The following is a 17,500-nucleotide window of genomic DNA, read 5'->3' as shown; positions in this document are numbered from 1 at the left end:
AAGAGATCATGGAGGGCCACGCTGATTGGGGCCTCTGCACACTTGAGCAGTTCAGGGAAAATACCGTCGGGTCCTATCCTGCAGCACGTCCGTTCTTGAGTTTTCTAATAGCACGGCGTACCTCAGCCACGTTGGGAGCATCCGAGGAAACATCCCTAGCAGGGGTTGCGGCTGTTACCTGAGCGATGAGGTGCTCTCGCCAGCAGGCCAACGTCTCCTCATCCGTCGTGCATGGGGTCTCATCAGTCTTAGTTATTGGCAAGGTGCTACGTCCCTGTTATGGGGAGCCACGCATATGCTTGACGGCCTGAAAGGATGGGTGCAGGTTGTTTCTACGTAACCCTTCAGCGTCGTCGGCAAGTTTGCCATAGAACTCCTCAAGGTCGCCCTTGGCTTTAGCTTTGAAGACGCCTTTTAGTCTGCGTGCCTCGCATGTGTCACCACGTAGACGTGCATTGCGCTTCTGGTCGAGGATTTTAAAAACTGCAGAAAACACCAAATTAATCACCAGCAATTAGTACAGGGTGAGCCTGTCCTCCTACAGCTTCATATACATGTAATTCCAATTATATGTCAGAGTACCTTAACATAATTTTGAAATCTTAGATTACCTACAGAGCCAATAAGGACAATTTATATTCCAGGTGATACCATGCCTCACCAGTCACTACAAACATCCAGTACTCTCTGCCTTTCTGAAGACAAGCTGAGCATAAAGAAATCTAAAAGCACCAACAACATAGCCAGCTATGGATCTACACTGAGTCTGATCCAGGCCTCCAACGCAGCAGTCAAGGCCAAGACACCACCCCCACAGAGCAGCATGCACCATACTGAGTAGGTTATTTATATATCACTTATCTGAAGCTACTTACATTGTAGTCTGGGGAGTTTTCCTCTATATTTTTTATTTTTTAAGGGTGGGGGGAGTAGGGCAAAACCGTTGATCCTGAGATGCTCGATGAAATTACCTCCCTGCCCTTTGCCTTACAAACAACCAAAATCTGCATCCATTGTCCTGAGAACAGAACATTTCATTAACAAATATCCAATAGGTTTTCTTTGTTTAAACGATACAAGACCAGAAGCGGGCTAATGCTGGCTTGATTGCAACAAAACTGTTCTGTGTAGACAGTACAGAGTCGGAATTGGTTCAGTGATGGCCTTAGTACGGCAAACGGTAACGGTAACACCATTCAGAGCCTGCATCGGGCAAGTGATGGACTTTTAATGGAAAACCATAAAAGCAAGACGGCGCACAGCCTAAATTGGGCCATTGCAGGTCCTCTTACAACAAACCATGACAAAAAGACGGTATAGGGCCCGAATTGGGCCAGTGTTGGTCTCTTTACGGAAAACCATAACAGCAAGACGGTACACCACCTGAATCGGGCCAATGCCGGTAAAGCGTGAATATCCGACTCCATGAATTAGGTTGGTTTCCTTTCAACCAGATGTTTGAAATTGGATAAGTAAACAATCTGTAGCGGGCATGATATAGTCAAATGCATACGACACAATTAATTTTTACCGGTTATACGGTTGTATATTTTGCTTGAAACCAGTGAGTTTTATTTCATTTCCGGCTAAAATGGGATAAGATTTCAAACGTTGTATGTCTAATATAAATATCCTCAATAAAGAATATCTATACTACAAAAAGAAAAGGAAACCAAGGGTTCTAATAATTACAAAACAATTAATACAATTAATACAATGAATATAAAAGGGGAGACTAAAGGGCCTATCTTGATCCGTTGTTGTAGACTTGCTTGACGGAGCTTGCTTGACTTGACGGAACTTGACGGGACTTGCTTGACTTGATGAAGGGAAAGTCGGAGACTTTCACTCTCAATGCATTAAACTGTGAGAAGAAGAAGACTGGACGAAAGGGGTCATATAAAGGATACCTCTATACCCCATCTACACTGGCTACCATGCAGTTGATGAAGTCACGTACAAATGTAGCTACGCCAAGGCTTTCAACTGTCCAGTGTATACTCAATAGGCTCCTCTGTGCTGTGCCTAGAGCAGGACAGAGGATGAATATATGAATATGGCAGGTTCAGTTGGAGGTTACAGGGACAATTAAACAGTGGAGCTGGGTGCTTCCAACTACTTGTCTCTGTTAATTGCAGTTTGGTGGTCAAGACAATATAAATATTAACTTCATAAAATACTAAGCAAATGGAATCTACAAATAAGCAAAAGTGAAAGTCCCTTTAAACAATAGGCTGTGTGTAACGTTGTCATGGTCACCAGTGCTGGTCAATGCCCTCTACCACTAGTGTGCATACATAGGTTTGTCTTAACCCAGAAGTGAGTAAGGTACCCTTAGACAAGGACATTATACCAAGACCAATACCTCAGGGCATGACAAGGTTACACTTGTTGCATAATAAGGGAATAACAGTGTGAGGATCCGGTCTTCACTGCGTGATAAATGACCGGGTTTGGGGGTGACCGCTGTTAATGGACAGCGGTCACCCCCACACCCGGTCATTATCACGCAGTGAAGACCGGATCCTCACACTGTTTTTCCCATTGATAAATACCTTTTTAATGAAATAAACAGTAACAAATTAAAACAATGTTTTCATATTTTTACCTGATGGAGGAAGCTGAAATTTCGTTTACGCATTCCTTGTGTCCAGAATTACAACGATGCTTGGTTTAGGAAAGGTAAATATGTCGATGGATCTACGTTTGCGTCGTAAACATCCTCAGTATACTGCTGTACGATGTCGTTTTAAAACTTCCTTACGCGCGTGCACCCATAGCAACTGTGTTGCGTACGCGCGCGTCAGTCTCATGCGAAGGTGGTTGAGCGTATGTGCAGTGCTGTATTGTTACAAGCTGCCGTATGACTGTTGTAAATTTGGCCAATCATTGCCTTCCATGGGGCTGGATCAATACTGGTTCAGGGGCCATTTTTTCGCTTGTTCTTTGAAGCCGGTCTGTATATCACCGTTAATACACCCCCACGTGATCGAGTCTCGACAAATCAGAAACCATCAACTCTCCAAGGTATTTATTAACAACACTGAAAACAATTCAGGGAATACGAATGACTCATAAAGTAAAAGTTGATCAGGATGGAAAATACCAAGATCCTGAATAATCAAATTAATCTATATAATTGATATATCAAAATCAATACACTTATCAAACGATCAAAGGGAACTGTTACAAATTCACAGAATTTGTACTAAGGAAATTATTCCTCTTTTCACTCTAGTCAAAACTAACCGGAAATGATTATAAGATGCTGATTGTCTTTTGGAATATGCCAAAAAGATCACTGAATAATACATGGGTGTTCATTAAATGTCATGGGTGTTCATTAAATCATGAGTTTTTGTACATGTAGTCCTACAAACTCTTCTTTCTTAAGTAAAGTTCCACTTTATTAAGACTACAGTCGCCACAGGTCTTTTGTGCAAAAATGGCAAACTTTCAGATCAGTCAAACAAAACTCAAAGAAAACTAAAAACGATTTAGGGAATTAATCAATTTGGAATTTGTTCTACTTTCAGAGAAAATGGCTACTTCTCAAATTAAGATATGTGAAAATTAATGCATCAAACATCCAAAAGAAGCTTCAAGAAATGACAACGACGAAGCTTCAAGAAATGACAACGACGAAGCAATAAAAATGTCAACAGCAGTAAGAACTTCTCAAGTGGATATTGGCCAAAGTTGGAATGACTATGAACTTAATATTCATCTATTAAGGTTTGTTAACCTAAACTCAAAATACAGTGATGGAATGAAAGGAACACAATAGTAATAATAACAACATATGATGACTCGGTCTAAACTTTGAGTAAAGAATTAACACTTTAACCTAGGAGTAATTATCAAACTCACCTAGAGCAGGACAGAGGATGAATATATGAATATGGCAGGTTCAGTTGGAGGGATACAGAGACAGTTTAATCAGTGGAGCTGGGTGCTGCCAACTACCTGTCTGTGTTAATTTCAGTTCGGTGGTCAAGTGAAGGGAAAGTTCACTGGCCACCAAATTTATACAGTTCCTCCTCGAGGACTTTTGTGGTTGGTTGTAAGTTCTGCTACCAACCACCCACACGCGCTGCCAAGCAACCCAGACATTTCTAAGAAAGTGAATGACCTAACTCTGGGGGACTTAGGAATTAAAAAAAAAAGGGGGGGGGAATAAATTCATCCTATTACAAATCCAAAGCATGAAATGTTCGGGGATTTTAGGACCTAGTGCTCCTTTAAAGATGCATAAAATGCCACAATAGTGTATCTGGACAAACTAACCATTTGACACTATCCCGCATGGTACAGTTGCATTCCTTGATCCTGAAAATGTATGTTTATTCACCAAAATGTTGATCCTGTTATATCGGGGAAACGTCAGCATTAACAAAACAATGTCCTCTACAGAAGATTGCACCTGAATCAGTTGCCAGCTTTATGAAATGTTAATGTGCATTTAAAATAGGGAATGTAATGCATAAGAATTGGCGGCTGTTTGATGTGGGATATGCCGTTTTTAACCCCCTCGTGCCTCTTGTGGGTGAACATCGGACCGGAACAATTAGTTTTGTTATTGAGTTATTACATTACCCACTCTCAAGACATCCTCGACATCATCATACATTGCATGTTCAGGTATTCCCATGGTGGAACGGATCTTCTGAGACTTAATCCAGTAGATCTCAAGCCCACTTGGCAAAAAATTTAAAAGAAATCACGTCAATCTAAACACCGCTATTCTTCATCCGAGTCCCACGATAATCTGTCCGATAATAAGTCACTGCGGCGCACTGAGAAGTGATTCCACAAGCTGAATTTCTTCAAGCATTCCACCCAATTTCGGTGTCATCGGCCTTTCGCGAGAGCTGGGGACAGATGCCCCTGGCATATTCAACTCCCCCCTCCCCCATTTTTGCCCCCGATTTCTGCCCACAAAGTAGCCCCAGTTTCCAAATCAGTCTATTCACGGTGATGGCATGCAAGAGGACCCCCCCCCCCCCAGTGTTTTGTCGTACATCATCAAGCGTTCTAGCTAAGGTGGAGCAGAAGAACTGCAACCTTTTCCTCATAGCCCAATTTTGGCCACATCGTTCATAATTCACAAGTCTTGTCAAACTTCTGATACATCAGCTGGTAGTATTTGTATTGCTTTCTTAAAAAGCACCCGGATGACTGCAATATTATTAATATTACGGTCATCCGGGCATTTTCGCTGGTTCCCGCACAATATAGAGCATAGAAAGTCACTGTCAACCAGTCAACAGAGCGTAGCGTTACGTGCACTGTTGTCAAGGAGCCACAATGGCAATCACGACAATTCAACGAAATATGAAAAATAAAGTCAGTGTCCTGAAATTTATTCTTGCGGATCAAGCTACAAAATGGTTGGGACACTTCCTGAGCCTGCCACGGTCGACCGCTCCCCCGGTTAATGTTGTCCTCTCCAGCTGATGGATACGGAAGACGGAAAGTGCCACTCAATAAGTCTGAATATATTTTTGTGTACGTGTGAAAATATTTTTGTGTACAGCGGCCGCCACTTATCAACTGAGTTTATGTGATGCTACTTGGCTGACTTTGTGGTTGTCCGGGGTTCAAACCCCAATTTGGAGGTGGACCGTGAATTAGGGTCCGCACAAAATGGGGTTTTTTTTTTGCATTTTCTTGGCATTTGGACCTTGTAGATCAATAATTCCGACCTTGGCACCCTTGAGCATTTTTTTTTCCAAACAATAAAATATGCAAATTAGCTTCCGCCATAAGGAAAAATATAAGTTTTGTTTACATCTCTACAGGGTTTCATCCAAACTTATCATTGGAGGTGCCCAGCAATGTTTGGGGATAAACATAGCGTTTTATTCAATGACCAATTTATTTATTTTATGCAAAATATGCAAATTGGCATCCATCATTATCCAAAATTAAATTTCGATCCATATTTCCTCACGAATGTGTCTAATGATATCAAACAAGGTGTCTTAATCATGTTTGGGGGGTTCAATGAATGGATTTAAGCCATTTCTGCAATTACGTCACACACTAAACGCGTGAATAACTGGTGGTCATTGGTGGAAAGTTCTTCCGCGTAAATGTAAAATAGCACGCAATAGTTTGGCGTCGCGTCATTCTCGATTCCACCTCTGACCGGAGAAAAGGCATTTTTGTTTGCCCACCACCACCCCATCAGCCACCTTTGCCTTTTTACCCTTTTCTTTGATCTATTTGGTTCAGAAGCTCCGCTTTCTTGTGCTTTATAAATAAGTGGCGGCCGCTGTACCAAAAATTATTTTCACACGTTCAAAAAAATATATTCAGACTTATTGAATGGCAATTTTCGTCTTCCGTAGATGGAGCTCACATCGCACAATGAGAGACAACATTGAGCAGGGGCCGGGGGGTTGGGGGCCCAGCGAGATTTGGCCAGGATTGTCTGAATTTCCTCATAGTTCCAAATGTGCATGATAAGCCATTTGGGGGGCTGTTTTCTTGAGTTTTGTTTCCAAAATATGGAATGGCGGCCGAAGGTTGTATGAAAGAACACATATTTAGGCAAGATAATAATTATTGATAGTAAAATCGAAATAACAAATACATCTATATTTGTCGTTTTTCCCTAACACGTAGGGGTTGGTAAGCAGGGTATACTTTTTACTTTCAGAATGCTGCAGGGAAGCAATCGACATGTTTTGATTGATAACCATGCATCACGGTCATGGTCCATACCGTATTGCGCTATTCCAAGATGAGAGCGCTAGTCCGTACAGATACGCACGTGTTAAACCGTTGAATAGAGTTTAGTGCTTCAAGTTTGCTTCAAGATAAATTAGTTATAGCTTGCGCTCATGGAATACGGAAAATGTTGTGCATTTGTGTCCCACATACATGTACCACTCGGTTAGACACAATACACACTACTAAGTGTTCCACTCGCTCTCGCGGAATAACTATAATAATAATGGCTTCGACTCGTGCAATTACACCGTAAAAAAAAATGGGCATTTCTTGAACAACTGCTTGCCCTAAATTGGTGTAAATATCAGCTTCCCAACTTTTTGGTCACTTATTGACCAACTGTCATGGGCAGGCCATTTTGACCAGAAGATGGGTTCAACATAAATTACCAGCTAATGATCAGACAGCCTTTCCCAATTAATTGGTCAAATAAAAAAACGGTCAACTATGATTTCAAAAAAAATTGGTCATACTTATTTTCACATTGTGCAACAAGACATATTTTTCATACATCACTGTAAAAACGTTGGGCAATATGAGTTGATATGTATCTAGACCAGTGTTGGTCAACATATCAACAGGGTCTGGTTAAACTCTTGGGCAAATTTTTCCTAATAGTTGGAAAATTGTCACCCAAATCAACCCACATTGAGGTATTTTCAAACCAATGTTGGGTAAAATTACAGTGCCCAGCAGTGTTTTACCCAACATTATTTTACAGTGATATAGTTGTCGAGAAACGCATTTAAATTCGCATTCATAAATATCTAAGTGTACTACCAGTGAATCAGTATTTCATTGTCCGAAATTCACACTACAACAGCCCAGCTGCGTTTTGCGCGACATAGCGCAGTAGGCGCGACGCACACGCCAATGTCCTTATAAGGTAACGAGTTGAGGAGGGGCATTCCATATTATAGTCAGAGGGGTGTTTCGTAAAATGAAGTAAAATTGTTTTTTACTTGTTTTGATTTGTGAACCGAAAAGATTTGGGGTTTTTTGACCGAAAATGTATTTTTGAATGGGAATAAATATGTGTTCGGTCGGTATTAAACACTGTTTAAGACCGGTGGGAGTCTGGATGGGCGAGGGTAATTATCACCCAATGTTACCCGATTTAGAGGACAACAATTAATACCCAACTCAGCTTGGGCAAAGGACGTTCATATGTTCTAAAATGGTTGTCTTAATGCCTTTCACCAAATGAGAGCACCCGGAGTAGGGTAAATATTATGAAAAAAGACCAACATCTTCACTATAAAGGACCATCATCTGAGCAATTCAGCTTTAACCAACGTTTTAATACCCAACGTTTTTACAGTGTATTGTTATAGCTCGTGCAATTATACTGTTGCATCCCCTTCAATAATTATTTTAGCTGGACAACAACCATCAGTGTTAGAAACATATAGCAGTAACTTAATTTGTTTTTGTTCTCATATCACAGCCCTCCGAAATTCACAGAAGCACTTTCAACTCATAAGAAGCCTGACGGCAGCAGTACATCTGGTATTCATTCCACCAACAGGCCTCAGAGGCTCCATGTATCCCATTCAGAAAACGCCCTAGCCAGCTTGGTAGTTGGCACAGAGAATGACAAGAGGCACAATGAGTCAGCTAGAGGGCACGAGAGCAGAAAATCCAAGAAAGGTATCTGACATTGCACTTGTAGTACATGTAATATTTGTACATTAAGGTCGGCAAACTGATTCAGTTTGGCAAAGTGTTTTCTACTTCACCTTCCTTGCATTTAACCAGCTTGCATTTATGATTCTTTTCTTGAGTTATGTTTGGTTCTGAGAAGAATCAATGAACTCAAAAGTTTTAAATGTTACATTTATTTTTATTGTAAATAAAAACACAACTCAAAAGAAAGAAACTCGGTAGAATAATAGTATCATGAACATAGGATCGACAAGAGATTGTTTGTTCCGTTATTTGGCCACCGAAATTCCGCCTGTTCCCCATCACAACAGCTGTGATTTGCTTTGGCGTTCATTAACCGTTATAAAGGAAAACAAATGCTGCATACGTGCAAAGCCAATGTAAAGGAAATGGCGGTGTCTGTATCGGGTGGTATCAGCATTGTCATGTACAAGTAATCATAACGAAATGCACTTCATTATTCTCCCTCCCCCCCCCATAAAAAAAAAAGAAGAAAAAAAGGGAAACCCAAATTACACTTTTTGTGTTCACACACATAAAAAGTTTTGCGATTTAACTCGCAACAACAAAAATTCACGTTCGTATTTTTTGGGTCACAGTAGGCCTACATTTTGCACCATTTTGACAACCGTGAGACCGTAGAGCACAACTGCATATGCATTATTTAATACCCTTAGCCATTCGCTAATATTTATTCATTTATTTTTGGCTCCATATTCCCTTGGTCTCCCAGCTTTCCTTAGTGTGTCCTGGAAGATCGGTTCAGAACTGTTGCTTGGCGAACATGGCCGTTTGTAACAGCTCTCCGTACAATTATTTCTCTGGAATTGAATTGTCCATTGGAGCATCTCATTTGGGCATGGTTTTATACCCCAACTCATTGGGCAGGTTTTTAATATATGCAGCCTTCCTGTCGATGATAGCCATGGCTTACTATGCAGAGCCAATTCAGCGAAACCTTGACCCATCCTCGTCACAATCTTTGGTGCTGTGTATGTTCCCACCCCATGGCTCCCCTACTCATGGACATCTGTTGAAGTCCACTATCATGAACACAACCTGCTTACCGTATGGGCTGCAGTCCAAAGCAAAAACAAGCATGCAGCCCCCAACTTACATGTACTACCCAGACCCAGTCGAGGTGTCCCCCTAGTATCAAACTATAACAGTAAATGGCCCGTCCGTCTGGCCGTCAATTGTTGAAGTAACTTTGCCACATTTTTCATAATCAACGTTACATGTTTTGTGTGTTAGTGATTAGTTTTGGAGTGTTTTCATGGGGATGATGTAATATTCAAAGTCCGAAAGGAACAAATTTGCACCAATAAATCATACTTGCACGTGCCAACCGTAACTTCCAGAGGACATTGGAATCGGAGCATATAAAATACCTTTTTAAGGATCTGCATTATATAAGCAAACTCTTGCATTGTGCTTCTGCACACTCCTGAGACCTTTTACACAAAAAATGTGACACGTAGACATCAGATAGATAATGTAGGAAGTGGGTAAGCATAAACAACTGAGAAGAAAAGCTGAAGAAATTGAAAAACAAAAAGATGACTCTCAAAATAATTATTTCAAATGCTTATCAGAAATGGACAGCTGAGGCAACCCAAATAGGATCTTGGTTGCACACGAAAAGCGGTAACAAATGGCCAAGAACATTTGCATCAGAAACTGATTTCAAAGCAAGTTTGACTTGAATGATGAAGCTAAAATGAAGAATTTCCACCACGGGTGATGAGCACTAGCCCTTTACCAAGATAGAAGATTCAATCACTAATTTTTTTTGCAAATGTGCTGGCAAAGATAATCTCGGTGCCAAATTGCTGAAGTATGGACCCGCGATAATTGCTAAAAAAATTGCCCGAGCTCTGAATGAAACTTTTAGCACTGGCATCTTCCCGGACGACGTCAAAGAAGGTATTCTTGTTCCTCTTCCCAAGGCCAAGCCAACCAAAGGGACCCCAAGTAAACAGAAGACCAATCATTGATCTGACAAATATCCGGAAAATAATGGTCATTTGTTTGTTTGACCAGGGTTTGACGAAGAGACTCGTCGACAAATTAGACGACTGCAGCCTATCGCAGCCTATCGACACGACAGAGGCACCATCGAGCATTTTTTATTGCCTTTCCCACCAAACAAAATTCAAAACATTCCGTACCTTCATGGCGTCCGTATTGCTTTATACAACAGTGAATTATTACCAGTAACAGATGCCCTTTTCCATCCTTGGTATTAAATGGCCGAAAAATATCACAAATAAACTCTACAGGAAAATTAACGCGATCCCTATAGCGATCCCAATAAGCTATATTCCGAGGAAAAAAAGAATTCTAGGATCTCGATTTCAAAATAAAAGTTGCTGAATCATGTTTTTGATTCGGCCTGAATTCAGCGTCCGAGACACGTTCTCTCTGAGCCAATTGCAGCTACGCGATGCCGCGCACCGATCTGACGAATCATAGCAACCGCGCGCGCGAATGAAGAAAACAGGGGGTTTTAGTCCCATTACTATCTTTCAACCAAGTATGTTTTTCAGCTTGTATGTATATTTATATCACGACAAAAACTGCAAAGTATAATATTTTGGCTGAAGTATAATATTTTTACGAAAGTAGTAGTTTTAGTAGTTTTGCGTAAAGTTTTATGAATATTCACATTTGAGTTGCCATGCAAATAAAAACAATACAATGGCACACTACGAAAATGCGAATGCAAGCCAATGGGTATTAATGCCCATTATCAACGCGTTTAACCAATTGAGGGCAAGACCGCTCAGTGCATTTTTTTTACAACAGCTCAGAACAGACGTTTTATCCTTGTGTAAGATCCGTGCTTACACGGACGTCGCGCGCCAGGAAGTGTGACACTTCAAAGAGGTGAATTCAGAATTGAGAGAGGTGACCCTGGACTTCCGTTGTGATGTTGCCGGTATGTCGCGCGCTTCAAATTCAATACAGAGTCTTTGTCCAGAGAGCCAATCACTGGAAATTATATTCCCTATATACGTGAACTTTCAATTGTTGTTCGGTTGGGTGCCTTCGATTGGTGATGTCCGTGTTTGGTGCAGACGGGTGATGTCCGTGTTTGGTGCAGACATATGCACGACCTCTGTCTTGCCTCTGTCTAGCTTTGACGCCTCTGAGATCTCGCAGGACTCTTTGCCTCTGCAGTTCCTGCGTCAGTGTGCGAACCATTCGCGTGTTTAGCTTTGTGATTATGATATTCTCTATTTGACAAATGGGTCCTCCTTTACACAGTTCGATGATTTGGGCATACAGTGCTCCCTCGCACAACGCTAGGAATTTTGGCAATTTGAATGAATATGAGTTGGCATCATTTGGTGGGTAAGGTCATTGATTAGGTCCTCTCTTGCCTTTGATAACCCGAGAAGTCAACTACAAGCCGAGAAGTTATGCTAATGACCAATACCCGGGTGTTCACATCAACCACTATAGCCCCTGAATTTCTGTGTAAGTCTACCGAAAGCAGAGTTCGGAGTCATCAAGTAAGTTAGTGATATCAGAACCGACTTTCGGAGGCGGGAACTCACCCCTGTCCCTCATTTATGCATATATTATTCAGCAAGTCTCAATTCAAGCAACTCACTTGACTGGGAGAGGCAACTTCTAGTTTCCAGGCACAAGGACAACCAAATCAAAATGGACTCTCTTTCCTCTCAAAATTACGTGCAATGCGTCTTGCCATTGCGAACATATCCGATCATCGACCTTGAACTCACCCGACTAGGCATCAGTGTTGCCGCTCTCAGTGACACGTGGTTCACCGTTAGTAGCTCGATTCGGGAGGCTAATTTCACCTTCTTTTGGAGCGGCTCCCCTGACACTGTAAGACCTATGCATGAAGTTGGCCTTGCAGAAAAACTCCTTGCTCCCAGCTATCCAGCAGCATCTTCCATTTCTCCTCACCTCATGTCCCGAGTGCGTTCGATTACTTCCCTCGTGCTTACTCGTGCAAGCGCGACAACGTTCAATTTACCCCTCACGTGACTTCATGCGCTAACTCGAGCCTGGCCCAGGTAACCGACTCGCCGAGCCGGTTACTTGAGTAAATATCCCATAAAGCCATGCAATAACCATGGCTACAAAAAGTGACGTCCGGCGGTCGCCTCAGGCCGTGTCCAAAACGGGCTTACAGAGCTACGGCTACGGGTCTATTGTCAGCGCGTCCGCGAATTGTCAATTAAGCGTGGACCTAAAACCTAGCTCTAGGGCGTTTTGAATTGTTTAATTTTATTTATTGCTACGCAGTTCCACTTCATTTTGTACGATACATTATTTCACTGCGAACTTTCTCCATCATGGCTAATTTGGTAGCCAAATTACAGCTACGACGCCGACTCCTTTCCCGCATTGGTATTCTGTGCCTAAACCGATCGTCGATACTTCTCTCCTCGCCCTTGCAACTGCTACGTTCACCAAAACCAGATTCTGCAGCCACTTGAACTTCCTCGGTACCTGCTTACGTTCTGGACTTATACCGAAGGGTTTTGGACTAAAGTACTGCCCTATCGTATCAGGGGTATTATCCACGAACTCAATGCTGAACTACATAATACCATGAAGCAGTCCAAACAGTCCAAGCTGAGTTCACTTCAAGATTCTTCTCCATTCGCTAACCCATCCCCGCCTACCCTTGACTCGATTCATCGGGAATAGCCTATGAAATTGGTCGTCACTATACCCCCAGATTAATTTTCTACTAAGAGAGATGCCGAAGAATTTTTCAAGAATATTTTCATCAAGATTGACTCGCGGACACATAATCCATCCCCCTCACCATCCATGTCTCAGTCTGATGATTCATCTCCTCAAGCAGACCAAGCTGATCCTGTTGATCCCGATCCTGTTGATCCCTTTGACAAACTCTGCCCCAAGAGATCTAAGTGGTGTCCTAACCCTGGCCGCAACAGAACAAAAGACTTCGTGATTGACAGTTGTAGGTACGAGGTCAATCGACTTGACTTCACAAGATCTACCGTTACCAACATCACTTCTGACGAACGCAAAGATTTGCAGTCCCTGGGTAAAACCTATTGTCTTAAAGAGAACAGACAAGGAGCTACGGTTGTTTGGCGACGTGATCTATACATCCAGGAGGAAGAAGTTTCCCGTACCGTCAAAAAGTTCATTCAACTTGGCGCACTACCTACCAATGCTGCTGACCTCATAGTTTCTGCACCACGTACTGCCCGTTTCTACCTCCTCCCGAAGCTGATAACACAGGACGGTCGATGGTCTCAGCCTGCGGTTGCCCCACTGAGCTTGTTTCCTGCTACCTTGACTCAGTTTTGACTGCTATTGCCACAGGCGCTACCATCAAAATGTTAAAGAAACCTCCGATGCTCTCCGGGCTGTTTGAAGATTTGTGCCCTCTGCCAACAAGCACCTTTTCACTATGGATGTGTAGTCTCCTCCACGCGGACGGTTTGGTTAGCCTTGAAATAATTTCTCGAGCGACGGCGGAACCCCACGCCATCATCTTCGACACTCGTCCGTCGAAAGAAAACACTTACTCCATCGGCTAAGGATACAGACAAGCGCATCCCTTTAGTCCTCACCTACCACCCGTTTAACCTGCGAGTTCGTGTTGTCATCCTGAAAAAGTTCCGCACGTTACAAGTTGATCCTTTGACCAAGCCACATCTTCAAAAACGACTCAACTCCCCTCGTTGCTGTGACCGGTCCATTTGACAGACTTTAATCCGATTAATGCTCCCAACAGTCTCCGATGTTAACGGCATCAACACCGGCACCACAGCTTGCAACCGCCCACGCTGTAATACGTGCAGGTCCATCCACAATCCACCCCAGATCGACGGTCCCAAAGGCAGTTATACACCCAGGGGACATTTCACTTGCGTATCCACCAACCCGGTGTATTGGACAACGCAGAGTTGGCAGGAGCCAACTATGCAGTGTCCACTACATTGGCGAAACGAAGCGTCGTTTGGCTGACCGATATACTTGAGCACCTTCGAAGTGTCCGACTCAATCTCCCCGGACACCCTGTGGCGCGCCACTTCTCCAAGCCACCACACACGTGTTATCGAACGCCCAGCGCTTGGAGATGGAACAACGCATCTTCTACAAGCTTGGAACGCTCACGCCAGGCGGTTTGATTGTGGATTTTTCTACATTCAAACAGACATAGCTCCGATGAAGGCCAAGCGGGGCCGAAAATTCAGCCCGGTAGTACTGCTTTTACTTTTGTTTTCATCACTTAAACCTAGCTCTAGACAGTAGATTCGCATGCAGGTTTGTCATGTCAAAGTTCGACTTTCCTGCTGTTCTTGCACGAAACTGTACCCGAAACTGTTCGTTTATTGAGCTCCACTGCACTGCGCATTTTTGTCATCACGCAAGGAGCCAGGCGGGAGTAAGCTGGAGGAAGTAATCGAACGTACTCCTTATGAATCTGAGACAGAGAAACATTCAAAGAGTGTTTAAAAAATGCTTTGAAAATGTACTTGACTTTCCACAAACACAACCAAACAAGTGGCGTCGGGATACTACAATTCTTTCCGGTTAATAACCTCGTAAGCTAATGCTCCTATTTTATTTGCACAATATAGGAATGGGGGACAAACCCACGAAGAATGCCCGTCTCTGAATATTACTTTTGACGGAATGAGCTGAACGCTAAAATTACAAAAATTCTTGTGGAAATTCAAAACGCCAACAAGTTTCCAGGAGCTGGTGATTTTTCTACAACTTTTCTTCGATGTCTTGAACAGGGCCTACAAATTTCTTCAATATTCTGAGTTCTTGTGGAACAAAAATACACTGGACTCGTGAAGAATTGTCCTGAAATCCCGGAAAATTACCACAAATCTGTCCCATGTATTTTCAGACTAGAAGATAAATAAATATTGTTATTAACTTTTACTCATCATGTCCTAGTTTGTTATTATTATATATTATATGATTACTTGTTTGATAACATTCTGTATTATAATACGCTGTAAGACTTCCAAGCAATCATATTTTCAATCTGACAAGTGGTGTAAAATTGCCAATACACAATGTAATTTTTATTGGTGTTTATTTACCCCTCCAGCTTCCCCCTCTATTGAGTCTGGGGCCAATTTCACAGAGCTGCTTAAGTGCAAAATTTGCTTAAGCACAACAAAATTTGCTTAATATAGGTTTTCCCGGCTATTTTAACACTTGTATCACACGAATTCCCTATATCGATACTTTAATTTCGTCCCCGAACATCGCCAAGCTCAATTCTCAATTTGAATTTCAAAAAGCCACCACTAGATTTCATTTAACCCTAAAGGGGCCGGGTTATTTTGACCATCTCTCGGCCATCGAGTGACGAAAAATTTTGAAACTCGGCACATGCATAGAGCAACTCTTCCTAAACATACCCAAGAAATTTCATTACTATAGGTCAAAGGGTTTTGGAATTATGGCTAATTAATTATTCATATGTACGAATGGCAATTCTGCTCTGTGTACACGACGAATATGCAAAAATTCAGTTTTCACGGCGCGTAGCGCCGGAAAATTTTTCGCTACGTAGCAACCCGTGGTCCGATTTTTATGTTTTTGGTATCAAAAGATGCGCAAAGCTCGAGGCTAAAAAGTCATAACAGCTCGGTTCGCGAAAAAAATTTTTTAGAGGCTATCCCGGAAAATGTTGAAGGGGGGGGGCGGATTCCGCCCCCCCGGCCCCTTTAGGGTTAAGGTTCAGTATAATTCAAATTGTTAGCACTCTGATTCGTCCAAAATCTTTAAAATTCGTTTCGTCAAGCAATCGGCGTTGAATTGAAAAAGCAAATTCGTTTTTTGTCATTCGTTTTAATGTTCTTGTCGTCACATTTCGTCTCTGGTGACTTAAAACGTTACCATTAAAAATGTGCCCAATCTTTGGACTTGTTTGCGCATTAAATAAATTTTAATTTTTAACAAATATTTCCGTATAAATGAAAGTATAAGAAATAAAAATAAAATAAATAAAATTAGAAATTGAACTTTCCCAATAATTATGCTCTTTGAAAATTGAGCATTAAGATCAAACACCTTCGTAATGTTGCTCTTTGATATATGTATATGAATAAAACAACAGAAATAAGGTATAGCTATCAAAGAACAACATTACATGTAAGAAGGTCTTTGAACTTACAGGTAATGCTTAGTGTCCATGTCATAAGTGCATATTGTGAAATGTCAATTCCTGACTCTGTAATTGTGAAACACAGAAATGAAAATTCATACCTTAACAGCTAACTACTTTTATTTATACATATAAGGAAATATATGTCGCATTTTCTAATCGTATACGGGACGAAATGTAATGACAACAACATGAAAACGAATGACAAAAAACGAATTTGCTTTGTCAATTCAACGCCGATGGCTTCACGAGACGAATTTGAAAGATTTTGGACGAATCGGAATGCTAACAATTTGAATTATACTGAACCTTAAATGAAATCTAGTGGTAGCTTTCTGAAATTTAAATTGAGAAGTGAGCTTTGCGATGATCGGGGACGAAATTAAAGTATCGATATAGGGAATTCGAGTGATACAATTGTTTAAATAGCCGGGAAAACCTATATAATCACTTTACCAACCAAAACTCCATGCGATTGTCTTGCTATTTTCGTTTGTATTGAATGTCAAACAATCTTTATCAACATTTTGTTACTATTGCAGACTCCAAAAAAAGTAGCTCATCACAGCAGGATGGTGACACAGACAGCCTCGAGATGGAGGAAGAGAGAAAGAAGAAGAAGCGGTTGAGGATACCAGGCATGTCCGCTAGTAGCAAAATCGAAAGGCTCAAAACATGTTAATGAACCAAAAACGGGCTCCCAGCCTGATGGTAGCTTAAATGTTGAACCTCTGAAATTTAGAGAATCAAATCAGTAGGAATAATACAGTGCCTTTTGTGTTAAATTTACTCTTTGGTTGAAAAACAAAAGTTCATGTTAAAGCGCGTAATCAATCTTTCAAAACATTGTCTCCACATTTACAACAAAATTTGAAAAAAATAGTATGTGGAAACGAAATTAGTTAACATTCCCAAATAATGTTATTAATCAAACACTTCATT

At 41.5% G+C, this 17,500-nt stretch overlaps 1 protein-coding gene across 1 annotated transcript in view; it reads left to right on the top strand.

Moving 5' to 3' along the window:
* LOC119727347 (stromal interaction molecule 1-like) overlaps positions 1-17,261 on the top strand; it is a 174,421-nt gene extending 157,160 nt beyond the window's left edge. Inside the window, exons 14-16 of the mRNA XM_038199200.1 lie at positions 645-837; positions 8,186-8,388; positions 17,101-17,261. Of these exons, the coding sequence (XP_038055128.1) occupies positions 645-837; positions 8,186-8,388; positions 17,101-17,240 (536 nt within the window). The 3' untranslated portion in view covers positions 17,241-17,261. The remainder of the gene's footprint in view (positions 1-644; positions 838-8,185; positions 8,389-17,100) is intronic.
* Positions 17,262-17,500: the final 239 nt, after the last annotated feature.

This window comes from Patiria miniata, unplaced genomic scaffold (assembly GCF_015706575.1).
Source record: "Patiria miniata isolate m_02_andy unplaced genomic scaffold, ASM1570657v1 HiC_scaffold_20, whole genome shotgun sequence".
Classification (NCBI taxonomy): Eukaryota; Metazoa; Echinodermata; class Asteroidea; order Valvatida; family Asterinidae; genus Patiria; species Patiria miniata.
The sequence above is the reverse complement of the archived record's forward strand: the minus strand, read 5'-3'. Positions and strand labels throughout refer to the sequence as shown.